The 25,592-nt window shown below is 45.6% G+C and overlaps 1 protein-coding gene across 10 annotated transcripts in view; it reads left to right on the forward strand.

Annotated features, from left to right (window-relative positions):
* Window positions 1-25,592, forward strand: part of PAPPA (pappalysin 1) — a 383,667-nt gene that overhangs the window by 196,479 nt on the left and 161,596 nt on the right. The window contains exon 1 of one of the 10 annotated variants that reach the window (XM_005022381.6): window positions 3,211-4,111. The exons of 8 other annotated variants lie outside the window; for them this stretch is intronic. In XM_005022381.6, coding sequence (XP_005022438.4) covers window positions 3,715-4,111 — 397 coding nt within the window. In that variant the 5' untranslated portion in view covers window positions 3,211-3,714. Of the gene's footprint in view, window positions 1-3,210; window positions 4,112-12,434; window positions 12,587-25,592 lie in introns of those variants that run through there. One more of the 10 variants, XM_072025106.1, reaches the window with a different exon arrangement.

A 25,592-nucleotide genomic window follows, 5' to 3' on the forward strand; every position in this document is an offset into this window, starting at 1 on the left:
AGGGAGCCAAAAATAATGCTGTGTGACTTCCTCGCCTAATTACCGCAGAACAAATGTGAAAATGTGTACATTACAGCAAATCGTGTGCTAATTGGCCTTGGAGAAAGACTAAATATGAGGGAGAAATGGGCATATAATTTCAAACATATTTGAGAGGTTTTGCAGGCTGCTTGCAAATAGGAGGAAAAAAAAAAGTCAAAATTTGACAAAACCATTATTTGTTATGATTTATTCACTCAGCTCTAGTCTTGAACCTGGGAGTTATTGGCAGCTTCAGCTAAGATTCCTGCTGAGTATTTCTACTTATAATGACTGCATGCAGCATGTAGCTCAATGCTATTTTTTTGGCATAATATCATAAATATCTATTTTAATTCTTGTCTCTATACATGTATCTAGGGTTTGGTGCTTTTTTTCTTGTTCTAGTGAAAATATCTCTAGATGCAGGACAATATCCTGCTCCCTTTACTTAGGAGAATACTCCACTCGAGTTCAACAGGAGGATTATTCTCCTTGGGTAGAAACCCCCCTGCCAGAAGGCCCGTACATCACTTAAGTACTGGCTTAAGCAGAAAATAAATGTCCATCTGTGCAGGGTAGAATTTCATCTGTTGTCAGGGAAGTTAGATCTGACCCATGGACTTAAGGAATCCCAGATTTACTCCCTATTCCGAAAATCACATCACTCTTCCACTCTCTGTTCTTTATCGTTCCGGACTCAAGCGTTTAGGCACCACATTTCCTTCATGCTTTTGCAATGTCTTGGAAATAAAACTGATTGAACATGTAATTTGTGCTCGAGAGGTAAATCTCATCTTTTCATACTTTCTTCTGTCTACCGTAAATACTGAAAGTCAAGATTTGGTCCTTTCCTCTGTAGCTGGAATACTCTTGAGTTTGTTAATGGAATTATAACCCATGGCATTGACGTGTTGTGTTTTGGTAACAGTGAAGCACTTGCTTTTGCCATCGCTATTTTAAGAGTATAAGGTCAAATATGTTCAAAACGAAATGCTGCAGTGCCATCGAATTGAAATGTTTCAATTGTTTTCTTTAATGATTGCAGCCAAATCATAATGCCCCTAAGAAAAATTTGGATTTTGCAGAATTAACTTTTTCCACTGGAAAAACTGGAAGCTGTGTTATTTAAGCTAGAGAGCCTGCTCTTCCAGGCATGGGCAGAGTTCCCATCGATGTTGGGGGAGTTTTCAGCTGGAGCAAGCAGTGTCCTGGGCATCAAGACTCTTCCTGGTTTAGTTCTTATTTGAAGCTGAGCCCATTCACTTCGACTTTGTGATTTTTCGTTTGATTTGCAGTATCCTCTACATGTTAAATTATAATAGCAAAGTGGAATACACAGGCTCTGATCTTAAGTTGTTTCTGCTGAGCAGGCACGCATGCATAAGTGGCTTTTTTGCATCCCTCTGAGATCTTCAGGACGTTTATGGGAGTTTATGCCGTGGTGTAGTTTGTTTGCTACCTAACAATTTCCTCTTGATTGTTGAGAGGCTTAATTGCTTTGAGGTCTTGTATTCCAAACTTTGTAGATGTTGCCAGTGTTGTGTATCTTTATTGCAAGTCGAGCTGTTGTGGAGGGAAGGTCTGTGGGGCCGATCCGCTGCGCTTCTTGTTGACTTCTGTGGGGCTCTGTGGATAAGTGCAACATCTCTGAAAATCAGATGCCAATTGTACATTCCTGAGTGTTTGCAAATTAGTAAGGAGCTGAAAAGCCCTCTCCCAGAAGCCTTGAGAGTATGCAACAATTCTTTCTCATTTCACTATTTGCATTCATTAATTTTATCACATATATTTGAAGTGTAAGTAGCCGTAACAAGCTCATCCCAACAGGGTAATCTGCAAAAGCAGTAAGGTTACAGTCCCAGGAAAACTCCTGAGTGATTTCTGTTCGAAGCCCGCAGGATGGTGTGGCCATCGTCACGTTTGAGGTGGAGGAAGAGGGCGACGTGAATTCTTGGGTTTGAGACTGCAACTTCACTCGGTTCTGCTGCACTTCTTCTGAATGGAATTGTGGCCAGTAGATTCAGGCTGTGCTACTGCTAAGTCATTTCCACTTATTAAGTACTTAGAAAAATCCTTTTTGTTGCCATCAGGGGGAGCTTTTGAGATCTTTCAAGAGTGAAAAAAAAAATATTAAAAAAAAAAAAAAAGGAGAAAAAAAAAAAGAAACGTCCCAGCTCAGAAACAGAGATCTACAAACCAGCAAGCAGCCAGAATCTTACCTGTGGCTACAACTAAGCCAAGGAAACCAGGGGAGCTGAATTCTTTAGACTGAAAAATTAGCTATATTGAGAGAGGATTTTTTGACTCAATCCACCAATAAAATTAATATTATTTTTTTTTATTATTATTATTTCAAAAAAAAACAGGAGTCTTTGGGAGCACTCAAAAGCCAAATCCTGCTCTGTTGCTACAGCTTCTGGAAGGCAAATGCTCTTCAAAAAGCTTCTCTCCTTTTAGCTCCTGATGATTCGATGGGGACCTTTTGATGCAACATTTGGATTAGCTGCACACAACTGCACTGAGGGGGACCACAAAAGGGGGAGCCTGGCTGATTGCATAACTTTAAGAAAATAATAAGAGGAAAAGAAAGAATTAGGAAAAGAGAGAGAGAGAGTGAAAAAGAAAGAAAGAAAGAAAGCAATTAAAAAAATATCTGAGACTCAAGTTTCAAGACTCTTTATGTGCTGCAGAGGAGCATAAGGTTTACCAGCAAAGTGCAACGGGGAGTCTGAGAGGAGAAATAGCTTTCTCTTTTGCCAAGAAAAAAAAATAGGAATGTGTGTTTTGGACTGGACTGAGAAAGAAAGCTGGGGAGATTGCAAAAAGGGGGGTGCAGGATTTTTATCACATTGATCCATTCATCTTGATTGTCTTCTTTAAAAAAAATAAATAAGAGAGGGGAAAGTGATAGGGGGAAAGAGGAAGAGGAGAGAAGAAGGGGGAAAAAAGAAAACAGCAAAAGTGTTTGAACCTCTGGAGCTATCTGCTCCTTCAAGCTGATTGATTAGTCATGATCCCTGCAGTTTTAATGGGAATCATTCAATTGGGAAGGTGGAGCACCCTAGAGTAGATTAGCATATTCTTGTTTACTCATCTTCTGAGGGGCTTTTTCTCTTTTCTTTCATTTTGTGGAGAAGAAGGGAGGGGGGGAGGTTGGGGGGAAGGAGGGGGTTGTGGCTTATGTTATAAAGGAGGCCAAAAAAATAAATAGATTAGAGCATCTTTTGGGGGGAGGGAAATCAGTGGGTCTGAGTCTTGGAGAAAGCTGGGGGGGTTGTTTTGTTTTTTTTTGTTTTGTTTTGTGTGTGTGTGAGTGTGTGTGTGTGTTTTTTTTAAGAAGAAAAAAAAATAAAGGGAAGAAAATCCAGCAGAGAAAAGAAGAGAGAGAGGAATTCCAGCTGTGGAGGAATAGAGGAGAAGAAGACAGATAGAGGAGGAAGAACAGAGAAATACATTTCAACCAAGAAGGAGTTTTGATTTATTTTATTTTTATTTGTTTTAAGGAAAAAAAATCTATAAGCAGGAAAAAGAAAGAAAGAAAAAGAAAAAAAGAAAAGAAAAAGCAACTGAGAAGGGTTATAAAAAGAGCAAATACCAAGAAGGGTGAACAAGAGAAGAAAGTCAAGGCAAGGAGGAGCCCAAAGCTGGCAGATCGGGAGGATTTGCAGGGGAGAAGGGGGGGGAAGATTGGAAATGCAGCTCTGGAGTTTGCTGCTGCCTCTTGCGCTTCTCTGTACAGCCCTAGCCAGTGGACCCGAATGTGGGATGGACGAGCGCTCCCGCAGGGCAAGAAGGGACACCAGGCACAGCCGCCAGCTCCTCTACACTGCCCCGGGCACCTGTGCCACCAGGTTAGCCCGAGGAAGGCGCTCCACTGCTGGGCTGGAGCCTGGGCATGTCCCCCGCAGGAGGCAACAGCGGGAGGTAAAGGACGAAGAGGAGTCCCTTACCCCGAGCAGGGCGCTCTATTTCAGTGGACAAGGTGATCAGCTGCGGCTGAAGGCAGATATTGAGCTGCCCCGAGATGCCTTCACTTTGCAAGTGTGGCTGAAAGCTGAAGGAGGACAGAGATCTCCGGCTGTCATTGCAGGTAGGTAGTTCGTCGTGCCTGGGGCTGCAGCATCCCTTTTACGTTCCGGGAGCCGGCAGAGCAGCCAGCTGTAGGCGTGCGTGTGTGTAGTGTGTGTGTGTGTGCATTTAAATGTGCGTGTGCCTTGCAACATACGTGCGTACGGGAGTGCATGTGTAAACATGCACGGCTGTGTTTATTATATATATATTCGGGGGAATAGTGGAGCTCGGCAAACTGGCTGAAAGTATATGCTCGCAGAAAAAGTTATGTAAACTTTTGCATAGGGAAATGGCAGTATCCTGGGTAGTTTCTGTATTTCTGTCTGTCTGGATTGAGATGCAGACAGGGGAGAGAGCTCTTACGGTGGGTTTTTAACTCATTTGCAGGTCAGAAAACTGTAAGTAGAGCTTTTAAAAGTAGCTTGTATGCATGTATGAAAAGAAATGTATGTCTGGTGTGTGGCTGCAAAGAAATGTATGTGGAAGGTCCCTCTACGATTTCCTTAGTTTTATTAGCTCTTTAGTGTACTTTCACTGTTACCTTTTTAGATGCTATGTTAGCATGTGGTTTCCAAAAAGCTATAAAGGAACTTTTGGCTATTGTGAAACCTCAAATGAATCAAATGAGTTTATAAAGTTCCCAACCCCTCGACACTCAGCTAGGGCTGGGACTAGCGCTGCAGCTAGAGGATGTCGAGTATTTTTGTCTCCCCTTAGAAACGGCAAGTGTAACACAAATGATTGTAAGGTCAAATAGCCCTATAAAACCATTTAGTACTAAAAGCAGCTACCAGTCTAAGCTGTCTGAGCTGAACAATAATGAGGGATATTGCACTTTTCTTATTTAAATTTTATGAGCCCATCATGAATTTGGGTCCTTTTCCCGTGCGGTCGCTCCCTCTCCCCCTCCCTCCCGCCGCCTCCCTCCCTCTCCCCGCTTTAGTGATAAAGTGCAGCGAAGTTGTCGTGAAATCGGATACTTTTCGGAGGGTTACAAACCCTTATAAATGTCGCCACATCCATCTTTGCTCTGAAGGAAGTCATAGAAAATGGAAATGCCCTTAAAAAAAAAAAAAAAAAAAAAAAAAGGAAAACAAGTCAGAAAGAGGAGCGGGCAGGGGTGGGGTGGGGGGGAGGAAGACATGTTTTACAGTTCTTTTGGCAAGGAGATTCCCTGAAAGTACGAAGTTTCCATGTCCTAGGATGCCTTAAAGAGACAGGGAGGATTTCCCCTTTCCCTTTAACCGGAGTCACTTCCTACGAGAAGGCGGCGGATGCTTGTGCCGCGGGTACCGTGGCCACCAGCCCCGCTCGCTGCCCTGCCACCGGCCCCCTGCCATCTCCTCCGCCTCCTCTGCCCCGTCCCCGACCCACGCCACTGTCGCCTCTCGGCAAAGTTGCTTTGTCCTGGGGAAAACAGAAAGGGAGATGAACTCGGCAGCGCGGCTCCTTAACTTTCCCCAGTCCCAGCTGCTCGGCTCGCTGGTGGGGAGGGGGACGCAGTGTGTGGGCAGGAGGTGCCGGGCAAGGGCTGCTCCCCTTTGCTTGTAGTAGGACAGCCAGGCGAGCAATTTCATAGGAGAAATAGTTCATTACTTGCATTATTTCCCCTGGCTTTCTCATGATCCACTCTTCTGTTTCCCAATCTTAACTTAAACCCCAGGGCTCAAAGTGCTTCCCTTTCAACTTAGGGCGGGCAGCACTGGGGTTTGCACAGATCTCGCCAGTGGCACAATGCGCTCCGTGTGTTTGTTTGTGTTTAATCCAGCACCTGGGACCCCGTGTCCGTCTTAGGTGCAAGTATCTGTAATTCATACAATAGGGGACCTGGACAAACACACACAAAGATCATTTGTAGTAAAATACTTTAATTGGATGGGGGAGGTTGGTTTGTTGCCTGTGTAAAACACTTGACCCATTTTATGCATGGAAATAACATTCCACTGTGAAAAATGAAAATAAATGCCCCAGTTTAGCACTGTTGAGCTTGCAGCTCAGCTCGGGAGGACTTTGTGATTTTTATTTTATTTTTAAACTCCCCCTTCCCCCCTCGCACACACTCTTGAAGAGGAGCCAGGTTTGGCTCTGTGTGTAAACACCTGGAAGAGGTCCAAGAGGAACTCACTCGGAGTATCCTCCGCACACCACAGCCTCCCAGACCTGCAGCAAGCTTAGGGAGAGATTACGCTTCCCTCAATGAGGAAATCAAGGGTTCTGGCTGCCAAAACGCTTGGCTTTCTCATTTTCACTGTTTTGGGATGTGACAGACGCAGGAGCCCTGTTCTGCTGTTGACGCCGCATCTGTAGGACCCCGCCGACACCCAGAGCCCTTCTGGGTGCTGGGGGCGGGCAGGGAGCAGGTCAGTCTGCAGACGCTGCCAGGAGCGAGTTTCACCCCAACTTCTGCAAAGTGGGAAGTGGTGGGACTGCAGATCTGGCGGGGAGGGCAGGACTGACTGGAGGACACCTTATTGCCAGAGCCCTTCTTGTACTCTCATCTGCCTTCTGCCCCCCACCCTCTGCCCCTGCTGCTCTTCGTTCCTGCCTGGCGTGCAAGTAGTCACTGCGAGTTGTGTAGGAGCTCCACGCGTGCCTGTGGGGGAAGCCTGCCCGTCTGTTAAAAATCTCATGTAGGACCCGAGTTGTTATCAGCTCCTGCGCCTGAGCCCTGATAGAAAGGAGCTCTTCTGCTAATCCAGGCTACAGGAGTTTCTGTTTCTGTCTGGAGCCAACTCTCCTTACGTCACCCTCTGCTGCAGTATTCAATTTGTTTTCATAAATGGCTAATTTTACAGTGCTGTTAAGTGGGTTCGTCATTGCGCCGGGCCATGCCCTGTCTCTGATGATAGGCAGTCCTTGGTGCCAGGCTCTGCCAATTTTCACGCTGGTTGGCAGTGATGTTATTGCTGCCCTGTTTGACTTCACTGATATCTGTTCTGGCATTTGTCAGGGAAAGCTGTTGGGAAACTAGAAGTCTGACCCATTGATCTGTGTTACGCAAAAGCTCAGCAGCATTTTCGGAGCTGGGCTGGGCTTCGTTTGTGCGGCTCCTGCGGTGCGGCTCCAGCGGCGGCAGCTCTCAGCTCGTGCGTACTTGGGTCCCTCCCTGGGCCACATAGTTCTTGGACAAACACTCCTTGGATGTGCGTACCTACCACACAGCACAGTACATCCCTCTTATAAATACACGCGTGTGCACATGGTATTAATCATGCGAGGTTGCGCGCTTTCCCCCAACGAGCCTTTGCATGCATCCCTAGTTGTGAACGAAGGAGTTAAGGTCCGGACTGTAATCAAGTTAGATAATACACGTGCCATGCAAAAATAAGACGCTTCAAAGCACCGTTGACCTTGCTTCTGTTGTAATCAAAGATATTTCAGTTCTACCGTGGAAATGCGACCCCATCCTGAGAAACAGGATCCTCCAGAGTCCCTGTCAGTGTGTTTTCTGGTGTATGGCTCAGGAGCAGGAGAGCTCATGTTTTCATAGGAAGGAGATGTTGACTCTTTACTGGCTGGGAGCTGAGAGGAGCGGGATGAATGATCGGCAGCGGGAGCTGGAGTAAGAAGGCGTGCCTGCTCTGAAGAGTGAAAGTTATTTGTGTTTTGTTTTGTTTTTTTTCCCTTCCCAGTTTCATTCTCCTCTGTCTCTCTATTCCTCTGCCTGCCAACAGAGAGCATGATCCCAACTTAATAAAGCTTCGTATGTAAGGGAGTGCCTATGTTTTCCCAACTTCAGTCCTTGGTGAACATAAAACTGCAGCAGAATCCAAAGGGAAAGAAACGCCAAAATCAGCACAGTGGAGCTCACTTAAAGCCGCAGCTCTTGCGTGTGAGAGACTGAGAAACATCTGTGTCGGGGGCCAATAATTGGGCAATTATACAGATATGTAATTGACACTGCATAAGTCCGTTCCCTCTGCAGGGTTTAGGAATATACGTTTGGGTTTTGGTTTCATTTGGTTCAATTCTGGAGTTTTGGAGTCTGGTGCTGCATTAATACAGCTCAGGTGGAAGCAGGGAGCCGGGGCCTGTCCCCAGGGCCGATGCCCGTAGCAGGTGCGCTGGGAGCTTGAGGGGCTCTTCACACAGAGTTTACACACGGTTTCACTGGCATCAAAATAATAGGTAGGCAGAAAATGCAGCACGTTCACATCTATAACAGCCTGTTGCCTCCTTATGTGGATTCGCTTGTTTTGATCTGTTACGAAGTACTGAGATGAAGGACTACGGAATGAGCCAAATGCAAGGCCTGTGATTTAATTAGCATGGGCCAGGGGCAGGAGCACAACTCCGGCTGGGCCTCAGGGCTGGGTCTCACACATCTGCACGGCCGCTGCGATGGGTGACAAGCCCCCAGTCCCCAGCCCCCAGGGATAGAGGTAGCCCCGTGCCTCCAGCTTCCCGGCAGCCGGGTTCAGACGATCAGCCACTTCGTGCCTACGGATCCGGGTAAGCTGTGACTAATAGGCCACTGAAAAAATACGGCGTAGCTTGTCATTTGCTAAATATTTGCGTTTGAGCAGCTCATTTCCTCCAGCCTGCAGAAGCTGGGACAAGAGTCAGAAACGGGAACTGGAAAAAGGATTTTTCTTTCCGTAAGACTTCCAATTTCAACTGGTCGCATTCAACCGGCTGCACACCAGATTCAGAACAGTCTGACGAACGTGTTTTATTTTCTTAAAGCACTTACTCGTGGGCTGCTCTATTCAATTAAATGGTAATTAAAGGAAAGAAAAAAAAAAAAGAGGGAAGTTTGCCTCTTTATGTGTGAAGGATGGTAAATTTAGATTCCTAAATGATGTATGGCTGCCTCCTGTAGGCACGGAGCTGTGTCCCAGGCTGAGCTCGACTCCCCAAACTTCATTTTGTCCTGATTTATTTCAAGCCAGCCTATTCCAGTTAGAAGAGCTTGCAAGAGGCAGAAAGCCGGCTGAGGGGCCGGTGTTCGGAGGGACTGCGGGAGCGGGGCTCCCCGCAGGGATTTGGGGAAGACGCCTGGAGAAGCACAGAGCAGTGGGAGGGCCTCAGCGGCAAGAGTGAGAGGAAGCCCTCAGAGAGCCTTTGAACACTGAAGAATCGCAGAAAGATGGACCCAGATGCCCAGAAGTTATCGCCTCTGGTTGAAGCTGCTCTCCAGGTCCCCATGTCACCTCCTCATGTGGTGCTGGGGGAACGCTGCAGGTGGCTGAGGAGGTCCCAAGGCCACTGACACACCAAGGGATGCGGAGGAGACCACCGTCCAACCTGGCCACGTGAGGCATAGTGAGGGATGTGCTAAATCCCAAATCCCAGAGGTCTCACCGAATGCTGGAGTAGCTGGAAGGGACGATGTAGGCTGCATGGGGCCCCTACCCCAAACCCTTTCACAAAGGTAGGTGCCTCTCACCTTTCTCATGAAGATCGGGACAGGTCTCTGCTTCCAAAGCAGGTGCAGGAGTCTGCTGGCGCTGTACCCTTGAGACTCGTGTGTTCACTAGCCTCTGCTGAGGGCGATCCCCAGCTGGGTGCCTCAACCAGCGAAGAGCCGAAATGCTGGTGGGCACTTCCCTGGCCTCTGGGACAGACCCCAGTTCTGTGTGGTTGGGACGTGCCAGCAGCATGGAGCAGAGAGCCCTGGTGGAGAAATGTCTTCTGGAGCCTGCTCTGGCTTGGCCCGCACGGAGGTGCCGAGCTCCTCAGGTCTGTCGCAAGAGGGATGCCAGCCTGAGCAGCTTCAGCATAAAAATACTGCAGGACCAGTGGGTGTTAGGTGCTCTCAGGACCAGGGGATTAACTGGGCACTTTCACCTTGGATTTCCATTGCTCAGGCTGGCCTGAGCCAGAATCGAGAGCCAAATTATAGTGGCTTTTTTCAAAAAGACACATTGAAAAAACAAAAATAAACCCTTCCGTGGCTGGGGTCAGCTGAAATGTTCCCGTATAATAGTTTTGCTTCCAATTTTAGCTGTTGTTTTTTCAGCTCCTCTTTTCTTTTCTCTGAAAGAAATTATAGGAGCACAAGCAGAGAAGGGACCACCTGGGTTGCCAAATTTAGTCCCCTGCAGTGTCGGGGATATAACAGTAGATAATTAGTCCAAACATTCACAGAATATCCACTTTGTAGGTTCTGATACAGCACAGGCCACAGAAAATTTCCCAGCACTCTACTATAAACCAAAGACCTTTAGCTAAGACCCAGAGTCACCACTATAATGTAAGACAGGAAGAGAGAAGGACAGATTGACAACATCTTAAGTACCTAGAAATCCAAAGCATTGATTTAGAAAAGTGTTAACTATGAGAAAGGAAAACATTTTCTGGTAAAAGATATCAGCTTTCTTATTTTCGGAAGGTTAAAAAAGAATCAGGTGTTTTGACAATTACAAAACTTCTATTGAAATTTTAAGTTAGAATATTTGCCAAAACTGATCCTTTCCCACAGATAGTCTGTTTTGATTAATTTCCCGTTTTCCTGAGAAAAATATTATATCAAATATTTCCCACCCTTCTCTGATCTTCATCTGTGTGGCAGTTCCTCCATCCCATTGTAGGAAGAAAGAACACATTCACATCATTGCATTTTTGCTTCTTCCAGATTATTTTGAAAGTTGATCAGAAAAGTCTTGTTTGATCAAAAACCTCTACACTTTTCTCCCAACTGTATCAGCTAGTCTAACATCACCTTTTCCTTCATTTAACCATTATGTATTATATATTAATCTTTCATTATATATTAATTCTTCTATTTCATATATGGAAAGTGTCCTGGACTCTTCCATTTCCTTGGTTTTGAGCATTTGGTTCGTGTGTTCTAGGCACAGAACAAGGCGTGTGCTGTCCTTTTTTTATTTTTATTTTGTCCAAAAGTGAGACTTCTAAAAATGAAGGTGTACCTTTCTTCTGACCTTATGTTGCTTTATGAGCATTTCTCTACCTTATAGTAGCTGGCACCTGGGTGTGATTCTTAGTTTTAATTGAGCTTTCTGTGCAGAAGAAATGCTTGCTTGGTCTTCTGCTAATTTCTGCTTGTCCCTAACCTTCTCTTCGTTTTCTCTGGTGTGAGCATGCATGCACATACACACACAATTTCCAAAGCACCTTTGATTTTTTTCCCAGATCAATAGAGCATTTAAACTCCAATGATCAAGGAAAAACAGCTTGTTTATTTCCCTACATATTCTGACACAAGTGGCAGTTCTTGTAAACTGCTTTGATTTGATGTTAGTGCCTTTTATAAAGTTTGCTCTCCCCACAGCCATCCATAAAGTCAAAGCGCTCTTACTCTGAACACGAGCAGAGCAGAACTCTGGAAAACAAGTAAAAGGAGTTAAAAAGAGACTAAAAGTGAACATCTTCTCCCAGATTTTTTCTTCATCCTATCCTTGTTCATAGCAATCTGAACAATTTGCTTAGTTAAGAACATTCAATATCCATGAAGTTGGCAGCACCAAGTGTAGGTTCAGTATGTGTCGTAGTTAAAAATGTGAACAAACATAGACACAACTCTGATTATCCCTTGGTGAGAATGGGAATGGGTTCATGTTGTTAGATTTATGCATGGATTTGATCCTAAACCTATTCAAAATCATTAAAGATGCCATTGACCTTGGCTGACTCTGGCTTAGGCGCTGATTTCAGAGTGTCTTTTGCATCCCTCCTCTGTGTCCCAGACCCTTCTGTGGTCCTTGCATTAACATCCTTTATTTTGCTGTCCTTTCTTGCTTTGGATACAAGAGAAGAAAAATTGCAAAGCCTTAACGTCAGAGAAATTGGCCAGGGGAAGGGGACATGTTTATTTTAGTTGTTTTTGCTATACTCCAAATCCCACTTTGGCCTCTGTCTCTTTCAACCTTTCTCCTTTTTTTTTTTCAGTGTTAAAACGAGCACTTATTGAAAACATGCTGTCCGGTTTTCTGTTTTGCTGGGTGATGTAAGTGTGTAACGTTCCCGTCCAATCCCTCCACCCTCTCTTATCACCATCATAGTCTCGGCTTATTCTCTACTATCTGGTGTCCTTGATTCCCCCGTCTTTCCCTTTTTCCTGCTCTGCACAATTGCAGTTTTCTTCCTCCCTAGCACGCGCATGCCATGGATAACCCCACGCTCTCCGTAGTTCTCCTTTTCTTTCACCATCCAAGGGTGCTGTCCCCTCCCTGCAGACCAAGGGTGGCTCCCAGGTTGGTGGCTGCAGCCAACTGGTGTTGGAAATGCTGTGGGAACGGAGGGTAAGCAAGCTGTGTGTTTGTGTGCTGAGTCAGGCATATGCTCATGCATATTTTCTGGGAATTATTGATATTGTTCTGTTTAATATCCATCCTAGCCGTGCACAAACAAGGAGCGAGCAGTTGTTCTCACAAAGAGGGAGTGAGGGTGAAGTGAAACTGAGAAGCATCTGGAATTGGCCTGGTGAAGCAGCATCTGAGAGATATGATACCAGCTCAAGAAAGCAAAAGAATTGCTGTGTTAGAGAAGAAAACCACTCTGTTCTTTGCTGATTAACTCCTGGGGTCTGGTAGGCTTTCCTTGAGTCTTCCTTTTGAGTGATACTCAGGGCCCTTTTATCTCTTCTCCTTCATCCCCTCTGCTGTGTTTTTCCTCCATCTCCTTATGTAATTTATTGTCTCTTTACTTGCTTTAAATCACTTTCCCATATGGATTTCTCTCCTCTGACCCATCTTCCCCTCCCTCATCTGATTCCCTGGAGTCTTCTGTCGTCATGGAACTGGGAGAAAGAAGAGCAGGCCTGTTCCCGACACCGAGCATCAGCTGCAGGCTCCTCTCCTCCTGCCTCTCCTTCCATGCCTGTTCTCTGCTGTTAGTGTTGGAAGCGTATTCGCAAAGATCATCCACTGGATTGAGGAAAGATCTTATCACCGTTGTTTTGTTTGTTTTATTTAAGACAGTGAGGGAAAGAAATGGAAAGGACAGACCTTTGCTGTTACCAGTGTTGCTTAGTTTTGAATGTAGGTTATTTTTCTCCTGTCCTAATGTATTCTAGCGCTGTTGTTTTCCTTTATCATTGCAGTACGCTTGCAGTTTTGTAGTCCTGGTAACTGCCTCCAAACATCCTGCTGATGGTGGTGATACATTTCTCAGGCGTGAGAGAGCGTTGTCCTTAAAACCAGGGAAACTGAGGTACAGCAGGATGCTCTGATGTGTCTGAGATGGAGCTGGAAACGGATCCCAGCAGACTTGGCTATTTGTTAAGCCCATTTTTAGTGGTGATGCTGGTTATTCCTCAGCCTGGCTTGTCCTCCATGTGAAGTGGACTCTCTTTAATTTATGTAGGCTGTTGTAGCTTTCGATGGTTCCTCGGTGGGTTATTACTGTGCTGAGCTGATGGTGGTGGTGATGAAGTCCTTCACCAGGCGTCAGACCATTGAAAGCACTGCCAACATGAGGGCGGGTGAGGAAGGGAGACCAGCTGGCACTTGTGACAGGAGCTCTTTGGACATGGCAGAAAATGAGATGGTCTTGAATTAAGCTCTCTGATCCAGACCTGCTGGCGATGCGAGTCAGTGTGAGTTACTGCGTTTCTCAAGGGGAGCCGTGTATGCAGCCAAAAGTGGGAGAGGAGAGCAAGTATCACCAGAGCCCCTCAGCTCAGGGTACGTCAGTTTGAGTTGGAATACTGTGCTATTTTTGATAACATCTTCACATTGATTAATATGACGACTTGCTGAAACTGCTTGTAAAACATGTAAGTTGTAGCTGCTAAGCATTTCCTGAGAATTGCTGAAAACCTGGCACTATATTGCCAAAGGTATTAATTAAGGGCAAAACCAACTGATTTTCCCCAAAGTTAAATATGGATGAGATGAATGGTTGCAGAAAGGGGCTTTGTACTTTAGTGCCCAGTAACTGTTTTGGGGGGGCATCATCTAGTGCTTGGCTGGACAACCAGGGGTTCTGCTGGAAGCTCCAGCAGGGAAGCTGTGCATTGTATGATCCACAGGAACGGTGTTTTGCTCTGAATTCAGCAGCATCTGCACTTGTAAAGACTGAGGTGCTAAGGTTGAGATCTGGAGCTTGCATTACTACTGTCTTACATTGCATCTGTCTTGTGGATAAACAGAGCAGCCTCTCCGAGGTCAAAACAGCACCTTTCACCAGTGATAATTTAATGGGAATCATTTTCAGCATGAGCTAGACAAGAATTGGAAGCCTCCCGTGCTGTAGCTCATGAATGGAGATGTTCAGGGAGAAAAGGAGTACTGGGAGAAAAAGCAAATGTTAACTAAATGCATTACGCACACAGTTTTGAAACATGTACTTGGCAGAGGGAAGGGTAAGGAGTCCAAGCCAGATTGTGCTGTTGAGCGCACCAGTGTAAACCTAAAGTTACTCCTTTGGCGAGGAAGTCAGGGGGCTGCTCCAGGCGGGTGAACGTGTAGGACCTGGGGCCGAGACAGGGAGCATGCCACAGGGAAAAGGAACCAGCTGAGAGAGAAATGGATATCATGGAGAGCAGCCTCCAGCCACCGTCGCTGCCGTGGATGGTTTAGTTTGGGTGTGTAACGGTCGCGGTGATGCAGTGGGATGTCTTTGTACAATGCGGGGTTGTTTTTACTTTTTGGAGCATGTTCTGCATATACCTATCATATTCCCTCCAGGCTGTAACATTAGGCAATATACCACTTTTACAGTGAGCCCTTTGTGTTTCCAGCAACAAACACTTCTAAACCCTGCTCTCCAGTCTTGTGGCTGTAAACTCCTTCACCCCTTCCCATTACTGTCCCATCTCCAGCAATAATATCCCCTCCTCTGTTTATAAACAAACACCCTCAGAGGAAGTTCACAGGAAGAAAAGTTAGTTAATGAAAATCAACCAGGCACTCAGGTCCAGGCTGTGGGTTGGAGCCAGCAGGGTTGCTGAATGTTTCCTACTCTACATCTGCTTGTAGGAATTGCTTTGATGAGATGTCAGCCTGTCTGACTGTGTGTCTTTTTCTTCTTTTCCCTCTGTCGTGGAAAATGGGGAAAAAAAAAAAAAAAGAGGGAGTCAAATTCTATCGTCAATCTGCTTCAGAATAATGAACAGCCTGGGCAGTTTTTGGGAACCCCAAGCAGGGGGATGAGCTTGAATGAACTTGTAGGATTCCTTGTTGATAAATCCACCAATTCTCTCTTCTCTTCTACCTTTCTCCCCACTGAAATCTAGATTCTGGCTCCTGGCAATACTGTTTGTTGCTTGGGAGTTGTGCAAAGGCTGTAAAAAGACTAAAATAGCCCAAAGGACAATTATCCTGCTCTGTAGTCTGAGCACATGGCTGATATATCTGGTGTCACACATCGCTCTCACTGGGCCACCGGTGTAAGGAGGTAGGGGTGAGCAGGGGCCGAGGAAGTAGCTAACACGGGGCTGTGCACTCACCGTGAGCTCTGCAGCAAGGACAGACAGGCATGGTAATGGTGCTGTCAGCTGGAAAACACAAAATGCTTTCACTTGCTCCAGAGGCCCCCTAAACCCCCCCCAGCACAGGGGGAACCCAAGCAAAAGATCATTTTCTTGTGACTTCTCCTGGCTTGTGCTTTTTGGATTGAATCTTGGTGGTCTCAGATGGGAGGTAAGGGAATTAGGGGGTTGGTTCCCTCCAGGAGACACTGGAATCCTCCTTTGAAAAGCCTCTCTGGCTATTCAAGATGCATGGGAAAATGAGGAGATAAAGAAAAGCTGTGGGAGTGGGGGAGGCTGCACTGGTAGGGTTGTGGTTCCTTGCTCACCCAGAGCTGTGCTATCAGCACAGTGCTCCTGCCCCAGGCTCCCCCTCTTCCTCCTCTAAAAGGAGTGAGTGCCTTTGGCAAGTGGGGATGCGTGAGCCTTCCCAGGTATTCTAGACGTGAAAGCTGTGGTCCTGCCTTTAGTTCTAGGAGCCTCGAAAGTTTAGATGTATTACAAAAGGTCTCCAGTGCTGGCAGAATCTCTTTACCTTAAAATGCGATGGTTTCAAGTAGTCTTATCTGTTGCTTTTTGTTGGAAGAGCAGTTTCTCTTATTGTACAAATATTTTCTGGCATGTAATTAATAGCCTTATCTGTAAGACTGTTCCAGTGTGGTCTCTCCACCTCCCACCCTAATGCAGGGGGGAGACAATCAGAACCGAGCATTTTGCATCGCGGCATGGGCAGAGTTTATCAGTTGTTGCACAATCTCGTTGCCTGTGAGCAGATTAAAAAGAGAAGGGGGGAAAATGGACCTGATTTATACTGGTGAGCTTCCTCCAAGAATTCCAGGATAACTATCAACAGTTTGTCCTAGGAGGAAAGTTGTGTGCTTCGTTCTTGCCCTTTGAAGAGCTCTGAATTAATGAAGAGCAGAGTACCAGCGTATCTTCTGCTCTTCTTTGAGCTGGGAAAGATTGGAATTCCCCAAAGTCCTCTTGCTCGGGATGGTTTAATCAAACAGACTGTTTACATTCTGTGTCTCACCAGAGGCAATGCTAAATCTGGGGTGGTCTTCAGCTATACGCCGTAATACTAGGGGTTTATTTTATTTTATTTTAAACATCAGCATACCACCAGTTTTACTGGGAAATGGCCGTATCCAAACACCTGCAGGCTCCATGGAACAAGCCAGAGAGAGAAGCAACAGCAGCTGCATCTCAGAGGCCAAATGAGCTGCACGGGGATCTGTGTTTCTTCTCTGGCCTGGTGTCTGCAGGGTTGGGATTTGGCAGCAAAGGTGGGCCAGGAGCCCTTGCACTCACGGAGGACACACGTCCCAGCAGTAGGGAGGTGAGCCCTGGACCGAACTTTCCTCTGTCTCAAGTGCTGAAGGCAGAGGCAGGGGCCCTTCTGCCCCAGCTGTGTGGTGTCTGACCCACTGTGATGGCCAAACTGTTTTGGCGAGCATGCCCTCTAACCATTTCTGTGCTCTGGTACTTAAGAAAGCACTATATGAAATGGGATCTGTGTATCTCATGAGAGAGAGGGAAGAAGGAAACGAGATTAGAGCAGCTCTTCCTACCATCACCTCTCATATCCCCTCCCTCGGGATAAACGTCTCTTGCGCCTGTATCGAGAAGCCACCACTTTATTGCACATCTGTAGTACTGAAGTGGGCCAGAATCCTTGAATCGGGATCTAAACTTCTGTTCGGATACATTAAAAAAAAAAAAAAAAAAAAAAAAAAAACAACAAAAAACACTTTGGTATCTTCTGGAAGTGACGTATTTCCGCTCCCCATGCACAGGATCCTCAGTGCATCACCGAGGAGCACGCACGTAAGTAGGCAATGTGGACGACATTCTTCCAAACCCAAGCAGCCCAACCAGCTGTTCGGCAGAGACGTTGTTTATTGAGAGTTGTCAATGTGTTCAACACATGGTGTCCTTTGCGCTGATGAGCTTGCAGCCTGGCTTTTATGGGGTTTCTCTGACACTTGTCAAACACTGGTGACAGGGCAGGCTTGACGAGGCACACGTTTTTATGGGGATGTTATGGGCACTGCAACAAGATGTTCTGTAAGGAGAGGCGAGGCAGAGACTCGCTGGCAGAGAGGAAAACAAAGGCAGTTGCAAAAGGTTCCCTTTTTTTTTTTTTTTGCTGGTGGTTTCGGGAAGAGAACAGCAATTTCCTTTAGCAATAAATTAGATGCTTTGGGAGAAAGAAAGGGTGTTTGGTTAGACAGTGGTGAAACTGCTGTGTTGAGAGAAGTAGGCTCCCTCTTCTGTTAATTCAGGCTTCTTATTCTGGGCCAGAGCGCTTGGAGGTGCACAGATTGCTCTGGGATTTTAGTTACTCTGCAGCTGCTCTGAGGTGCCTTCAGCTCTGTCCTTTGCATCTGTGAAGGTGGGATAATGGCTCTCAGCAGTCCTCAGAGGGACACTGTGTGTAAGGAAGAGGTAATAACACCCGCGCAGCTCTTTGATCATGTATGATGCAGTAAATGGCAAATGCCACGCCGCTATACTGAAAGAAAGAAATGCTCAGCCCAGCAGTCCCCTTGGCCTGGGTCACACCAGGTCCCTGCAGCCTTGTGCAGCTCGAAAGAGAGAACTGAGGTTGTAGAGTGCCGAAGAGAGAAAAAGAGGCAGATCTTGCCAATCTCATCCTTATCTATTTGTCCAATCTTTTTCTCTTGACTTGTGTAAGCTCGTATTCGTGATTATCACAGGTATTTGTTTTCCCCTACTGAAAAACAGAGCTGTTGCCTGAACAGTGTGACTCTGGCCCCATTCCCTCCTATTCAGCACAATGCAATCTTGGCTCTTTACTAGTTAATATTTTCTGTCAACAACCTGCAAGAAAACATAAAATCAGGGCTGATAAATTTTGCAGATGTTGCAGAGTTCAGGGAGTGGTAAACAATGACCAACACAGGACTCTCATTTGGGTGTTTTCATAAATTGAGAACATGCAAACAGTATGCATCAGAGTAAAGCCAAATGTGAAGTCATACATATAGAAAGGAGGCAGGTCGTACAGAAAGGCTGGCTGCCGGGGGAAGGATCCTTCACCTGGAAGCTAAATGGGTAGGAGTAGCGCCGTGTCGGAGTAGATAAAGCATCTGAATGTGAACTGCCGATGTGATGCTGCGGCCAAAGGTTTAGAGTCATCGTTTGCTTTGTAAACACAGAAGCATTGAACAGGACGGGGAGGTTGTGTTATCCTGGTGCTGACAATGGGGAAGCTGCTGCTGGAGTAGTTTGTCCAGTTCTGGTGTCCACAGCTTAAGAAGGATATTGTATGAGAGAGGATTTAGAGGAAAAAACAATCTTGAGAGTAATTATAGGATTTGTAACAAGTCTTAAAGTATTTGACTCAAGAAGATTAAGAGGTGACTTGATCATCGTGATCTTTAAGTATATGGTTAGGAAACAGTAATCTGATGATTGGAGTTTGGAAATCTAATAATAGAGGATATGAAAAATCCAATGAATGCACACGGGGACTAAGCAGCTTCAGAGCAGAGAGAAGATGCCCTCTTTTAGCCATGAAAGCAGTCAGCATTGAAAAGCCTTTCCAAGTAGGATGGTGGAATATTGTCACTAGGTTCTTTTAAATCATAAAAGCAGTGTTTTTCTAAATTGCAAGTTCTTCTTTAAAGAGGAGTTAATTCTGTCCTGAGCCATATTTTTGTCTGACTGCTTCTAATGTCATATCACTTTGGGGGGTTCAGTTAATACCACAAAAATGGGAATGGCATGAAACTGTGTCAGGAGAGGTTCAGACTGGGTATCAGGAAAAGGTTCTGAAAGGGTGGTTGGGCCCTGGAACAGGATCCCCAGGGATTTGGTCACAGCACTGAGCCTGCCAGAGCTCAAGGTGCACTTGGGCAATGATCTCAGATGTGGCTAAATGTTTAGGTAGTCCTGTGTGGAGCCAGGAATTGGACCCAATGATCCTTGCAGGTCCCATCTGACTTGGGATATTCCATGATTCTAAATAATTGAAGCAAACTGTAGCATGCTGACTTCTAATCCTTTAATTTTCCAGTATGTCCATGGGTTCTCCTTGAAACCAGTAGAGTATTTCTGAATTACATTTCTAATCACTATTACACTTCTAGCTCTTTGTAGGGATTCCTGGGCACAGAAGCTGGAGCACAGTTCCTGACAATGTCAGGGCTGTGGAGCTAACACAGCAACAGCCATTGAAAACAAAGAAGTGAATGAGAAGGCAGGGAATACACTTGGGGTGACTTTAGTTTGTCATCTCCTTGTTGCATGGTCTGTCCCTGTCTTGGGGCAGAGCAGCAGTGCTGAATCCTGTTCAGGTTTGTTGGCTGTATGCTGAAGCGACCTGTTCCTGTGACTTTGGCCAAGTTGCAGACACAGACCTACGTTAATGACAGTCTGCTCCAGAACGCTAATTTCACACAAGCCATCCGCAGCTGGAGACCTTTCCTGAAAATCAAAAGCTCCAAATGTCCCAGCCTGCTCGCTCGAACCCACATGCACATGGATGTGTAGCACATGAGCAGAGAACATAGTCCATGTACATACTTCTTTGTTAGTCTTCATTTCTTTGGTTCCAGATTTAACCCAAAGTGGAAGGGGCTGAAATAACACAAGAAAGGTTGGACATACGATATTTCCTGCTGCTCAGCTAAACACAAGAATTGCCAAAAATCTTCCAAGGTAGCTTGTTTCTTTTACATTTTTCTCCCATTTCTGCAGGCTCGAGAAGGTCAATTACTTGTGAGAAGCATTTGACTTTGGCAACGCTCATGGAAAGTGAGCTAGAATTATGACCTTTTGGAGGTTTGCCTGTCGCTGTCCCATCTTGTCCTTTAAGAATTAAGGGCTGAATTTTCAGCTCCAGCCTTCGGTTTAATAGGTGTGAATTTGTTTCTGTACACTTCTAAGACACTGCTAGTATTTGTGTGAGGTTTTTCTTTCAGATGTCTGTTTATTTGTGCTCACAGATCAAGTGATCACTGATATTTGTACTGCAGAAATACAGGCTCAGGTATTTCCAGGAGGAAAATCATGCCCAAACAAATGGCATTGGATTCAAACTGAGCAGAAAAATGGAGCTCTAAGATTATATACTCAAGTTAGTATGTGGTGACTACAGCCTATCTGGAATGCATACTATAGTAGTTATATCATGTTAGAGAGGCAGGTTTTTTTCAGCAGGATGTTTCCTAGAAAGCAAAAATATCTCTGTGGTTTGTGTATGGGTTTGGAACTTGTATGCAAGTATGGAGCGGGGAATTTGAGGCATGAAATAGTCATGATTAGAGAGGGCCCGGATCCCTTTTAAAAGCGACAGCAGAAAACAGGCACAGGGAGCTCTGTTCTGTCTGCTGTTACTGCACGCTGTTCTGTGTGCTGCATCTGAAACACTTCTGTTAAGGTTGGCATATTCCTCGGTTGCTTCTATTAAGTATAGGAAAGATGCAGTCATATGGGAAAGCCAGATGCAATAAGATATTTGAGTCTGGATAAGGTCTGAGATACTTTTGCAATAAGAGATTTAATTCTCACAGAGGCCAAGATCTTGCATGGTATAAATCAGTGTAAATGCACTGGAACTACTCAGTTTTGCACTCACAAAGTATCTGCCCAAGAATGTTCTCAAAATCCAATTAAATAACTAGAACTGTTTCATGTGGAAATGCCCCTCAATTACAAAGACAAGCCTAAGCTATCATGATGTGATTTTTACAGTCTCCTTGCAGGGTGCCCTAGTTTGCATTCATGGAATTTTTTGTTTTTGTTTTGTTTTTGTAATAATGTGGATGTTGGCCATCTGTCTGATCCCAGAAAGGTTGTAAGGTTGTTCCCACTCCCCAGGTTCTCTTCCCACTCCCTCATTGATCATAATGTTTGATTTAGGTGCCACTAGATTTCCTTCTTTGTTCTCTCGCCCTAACCTCCTCCCCCCAAACACACATGCATTGTGCAATGGTGTAAAAGCTCTTCTCTCTGCAGCTGGGAGTAGTAACTGCTCAGCTGGTTCCAGTGCTGCCCTAAAGCTGCTGTAAAGGTCAGTGACAAGGGAATTCTAAAAAGCAAAACAAGCTGTGTTGTTGTCCCCCCTTCCACTCTGGCCGTGTACTTTGAGCAGCACCGCAAGCAATCTCGCGCTAGACCTCCGCTCCTCGCCTCTCTGCATTTCTGGCTGTCGCGAGGGTTCGGTGGGGCAGCACATCGGGAGGTCTTCCAGCAAAGCTATGGGCTTGGCCACTGCTGCCGCTGATTGACTCGCAGTGCTCGTCAGGCACAAAGCACATTGTGAAAGGAAATGCCATATTGAACTCCCAGTGAGCCGATGGGTATTGTGCACGGTCATCTGATGGCACAGATGTGCCCCTAATAATCCTTCCAGGAGAACATTTCCTCCTGGGATGCTCTGGCCATCTGATCTGCTCTGAGGTATGCTGACCTATCTTGACCCAGTTTATGATCAATTCTCTCTGCTGTTTTCTAAAAGGAGCCCAGAAATACCACTTTATCATTTAGATTGCCTGGAAGTTATGGTGTTATGTGTCTGTCCCTTCCATAGAAGATTCTCTGTTTGCTCTCAAGCATTATCTCTTAGAAAAGGGAGGAAAGCCACTCTGTGTTAGCATGCACAAAAGTAAATTTGTCAGTAGAGCTTTGATAGCTAATCAGTATTTGGCTAATAGCACAGGGAGGAGGAGGAGACCTGGAAGCAGAGTAACGTATGTGCCACCAAGCACGTTGTTGGGTCCTTTGTGTGCATAGAGCGTCCCTTCCACCGGTGTGCTGTTGTGTTTTGTCCTCTTTGTAGGTTTGTGTGTGCCTCCAGTTCTGCAAGTGTTACTTGCATGTGCCTGTGAGAGATGGATGATTTTCATTCATGCCTCTTGATACGTATCCATCCATATGTTTTGCAACATCTGCTTTTAACGTGGGAATGATGTTAAAGCTGAACTTCCCTAAAGGTGAACACACTGCCTGAGCTACAATAGGATGGTTAATTCGTAACCTGGGTCTGCTGACCAGTGAACATAGGTAAGCTTTAAAGCTGAAAGGTGTTCAGGTAACTTTAAGCCAGACCAACAAACTTACTGAGTGCTTTCCATTCCCATTTTGAAGGAAATCTGGTTTTCATGAACACCAAACTACTTTATTATCAGTGGACCACACTAAATTGTCTAAAACTGGCAGCCACCACCCTGGTTCTTGTCTGAATCAAACCTGATGAAAAGCCTTCCGTGTTTATGGCATACACCAGTGATTCCCAGAAGGAGCATACTGGTGGCTGCAGCGTTGATCACTTGAAGTACTATCCCAGCAAGGACTGCCCATACTACCTTAATACTGTGTGCATGTGTTATGCGTATCTCTAATAACATGGACACATACTGGTTTTCCAAGCTTCAGCTCAAAATATTTTGTTGTTTCTGAGAACAAGGCAGGAGAAATAAATTGTTCTGCAGATATTAGAAAATTCTTACCCTTGTTCTGTGAAATGTTCCTGGGCTCCTAGACTTTACAGCAGGGCCTGAAGTTTGACCCTTGTGAAGGATGTGCTTTTTTCTATCCATCTGAAAGCCCACCCAAACGTAGTTATTGGATCATAAACAGCCACAGTTTGTTAACCAAGTACCAGTCTCCACTGGTTCTGCAGCTTTATTGTGAAATGCTTAGGGAGATCTAGATAAGAAGCCAACCTTCCCACTAATACTTGTTTATGCTGATACTGTATACAAAGAAGCCCTTGCAAAAGCAGTACCCGGTCCAAGGATGACCCTGTTACACTACCGCAAGGGCTGAAGCTCACTGCTCTGTGCCATCTGGTTAGGCAGCATAGTGTGTTCACTTACACCTCAAAATCCCTCACAATCTAATAATTTCTCACTAACCCCAGCCTAGCAGATCTGTTTGCAGTAAGCTCTTATATACTATTAGCGGGTATATTCTCACAATAGGCTCAGTGAAGTGTCACTAATATGATTGTCCATGCCAGTGGCTGCTCTGTTGCAGCCTACATGTTTTTCTTATCAGAAGGGAGGGATTTGTGTAATGTTTGTAACTAACAAGCCACTACAAATTCATGTTTGCTGTTTTAGCCTTTCTCACCTCCCTGCTTCCAGGCTTCAAGGTATCTTGCTGAGTGTACGAGTGGCTGGGAGTTTGAGAAATGGTACGGAATATGTGCTTAACTTAATGCTATATGGCAATGATACAAAGGTTCTGGTATTGCAAAGAGCCTTGTACCAAATTCTCAACATTAGACAGTCATAGCTGTATTAGGCTTTCTCTTTCTACAGGATGAGGTTCCTGCCTTTCATGTCAAAATGAAAAGAACTCCATCCTTCCGTCTTGGATCTGAATCCTATTGCATAGCTTGTAAATGGTAATATCTGGTCTGAATTTAGCTAGATTGATAGCAGCAGCAAACATCCCCTTCTTCCTCACTTAAGTAGTATATTGCCACCTGAGCAAGTCTCAGGTGGTTTGCCTGAGACACAACTCATCTCAGGGGGTGACCTCAGGAGGCCTCTTAGCTGCGTTGGAAATGGTATAGACAGAGATGTTGCCTTAAGTACTCTGGACTTTGAATTATTTAACTATTGTGGAAGGAAGCTGGGGGCTGGGAGAAGCATGGCAAAGGAAAGGAGAGATTATTTCTCCCCTTTGTAAAACTATATTGGGTTCAACATCATACCATGAAATATCCAGTGCAGAACTCAAGAACTGCTCCAGTGGATCTTCGCTGACTTATCCAATTGCATGGAACATGGGGATACTTAACCCAAATCTGTCGGTTTTAATTATTTTCCTCTGGCCAGATAAAAGCTTTCTATAGGTTCCTGTAGAATATTTGCTCTTTCAAGCGTTCCTCTGTGCTTTGATACTAAACGATTAAAGCATGCTAAAGAAAAAAACAGCCCCAACCTTTAGCTCCCTGTTCTTGGGCCCCCTGACTGCAGCTTTGATTGTTGACCTAAATTCCCCTTTCATAACTGAGTCCTGTCACCTCTGGTTGTAGTCTCCCAGCAAAACAGGCACGGCCAACTTTCAGAAGTGCGGGGCACTATTTTCCGTTCTGCCTTGCACGGCTGTGACGGGCTCCACAGCACACCTGATGTGTTCAAAGTCGAACTGACCTCCTTCTTCCCCTTCCCCCAGCCTCAGCTCCTGGAAAATAAAGCATAACAAGTCTCTCTTTTTTTTTTTTTTTCCTTCCCTTCCTATTGCTCAGCAAAGGGGCGAAACTTTGTTCTGCGTAAAGAAATAAATTCTTAGGTAATGGCTGGGCTGATTAGTGGAAAGATTGCTGTTTGCAAGATGTAAGAAACAGCACTGAGGCAACCAGGGGAGGTCTGGAGTCTGTTATTGATAATATTAAAATGGATTACAGCAGCTTGCTTGGGCTACTTCGGCCTCTTCTTTCAAGCTGTGCCCACAGAGAGAGCTTCTTACGCCTCCAGCAGCTACAGCCTCTAGCTGTGCGTCCCTGTTTCTCTGGGGCTGCTCCCGATAATCCTTTACTCCAACCTCGGCATCGTGAGCTCGGTTACAGAGCTCAGTTATGGCAAAGCCTCGTGTCCTCACCCAGGACATTGTTCCCGGAGTGGCTGTTCATGAGCCCAGAGCACGGGTCCTGCGCGCGGAGGCCGCTCTTCTGCAGTCCCGGTGAAGGCCTGGGAACAAACTGAGGTGTAAATCATGGCTGGGGCTCCCTGGGGGAGCTCAGGTGTGATGAGCAGTTGTATTCTGGAGCAGTTGATATTTCACTTGCAAGAAAAAAAGGCAGAGAGACTGTACTTCTGGTTTTCCCTATTTGCTTTTTGGCACCAGGCCTTTAGGGTTTAATCTTCCAGCAGTCCTCAGTACCTCGGTGCCTTAGGAATTTACTGTTCCGGCATGGGACAAACACGATGGGGTGGAAGGAGCCCGATGGGCTATTGGAGGCCCCCCCTGTCTCAGCCCACGGGAACGTGGCATCCCGATGTGTTCGCGCTCCTCCGGAGCCATCTGAAAAGTGACTCACTTCTGTGCGGAAGGACGGTTACCGATGACTCTTACTGGAAAGCTGAACTCTAGTGCCTCTTCTTTTTTTAATAAAAGATAAATTCTGTTTTAATCCTCCGGG

Source organism: Anas platyrhynchos, chromosome 18, assembly GCF_047663525.1.
Source record: "Anas platyrhynchos isolate ZD024472 breed Pekin duck chromosome 18, IASCAAS_PekinDuck_T2T, whole genome shotgun sequence".
NCBI classification, from domain to species: domain Eukaryota; kingdom Metazoa; phylum Chordata; class Aves; order Anseriformes; family Anatidae; genus Anas; species Anas platyrhynchos.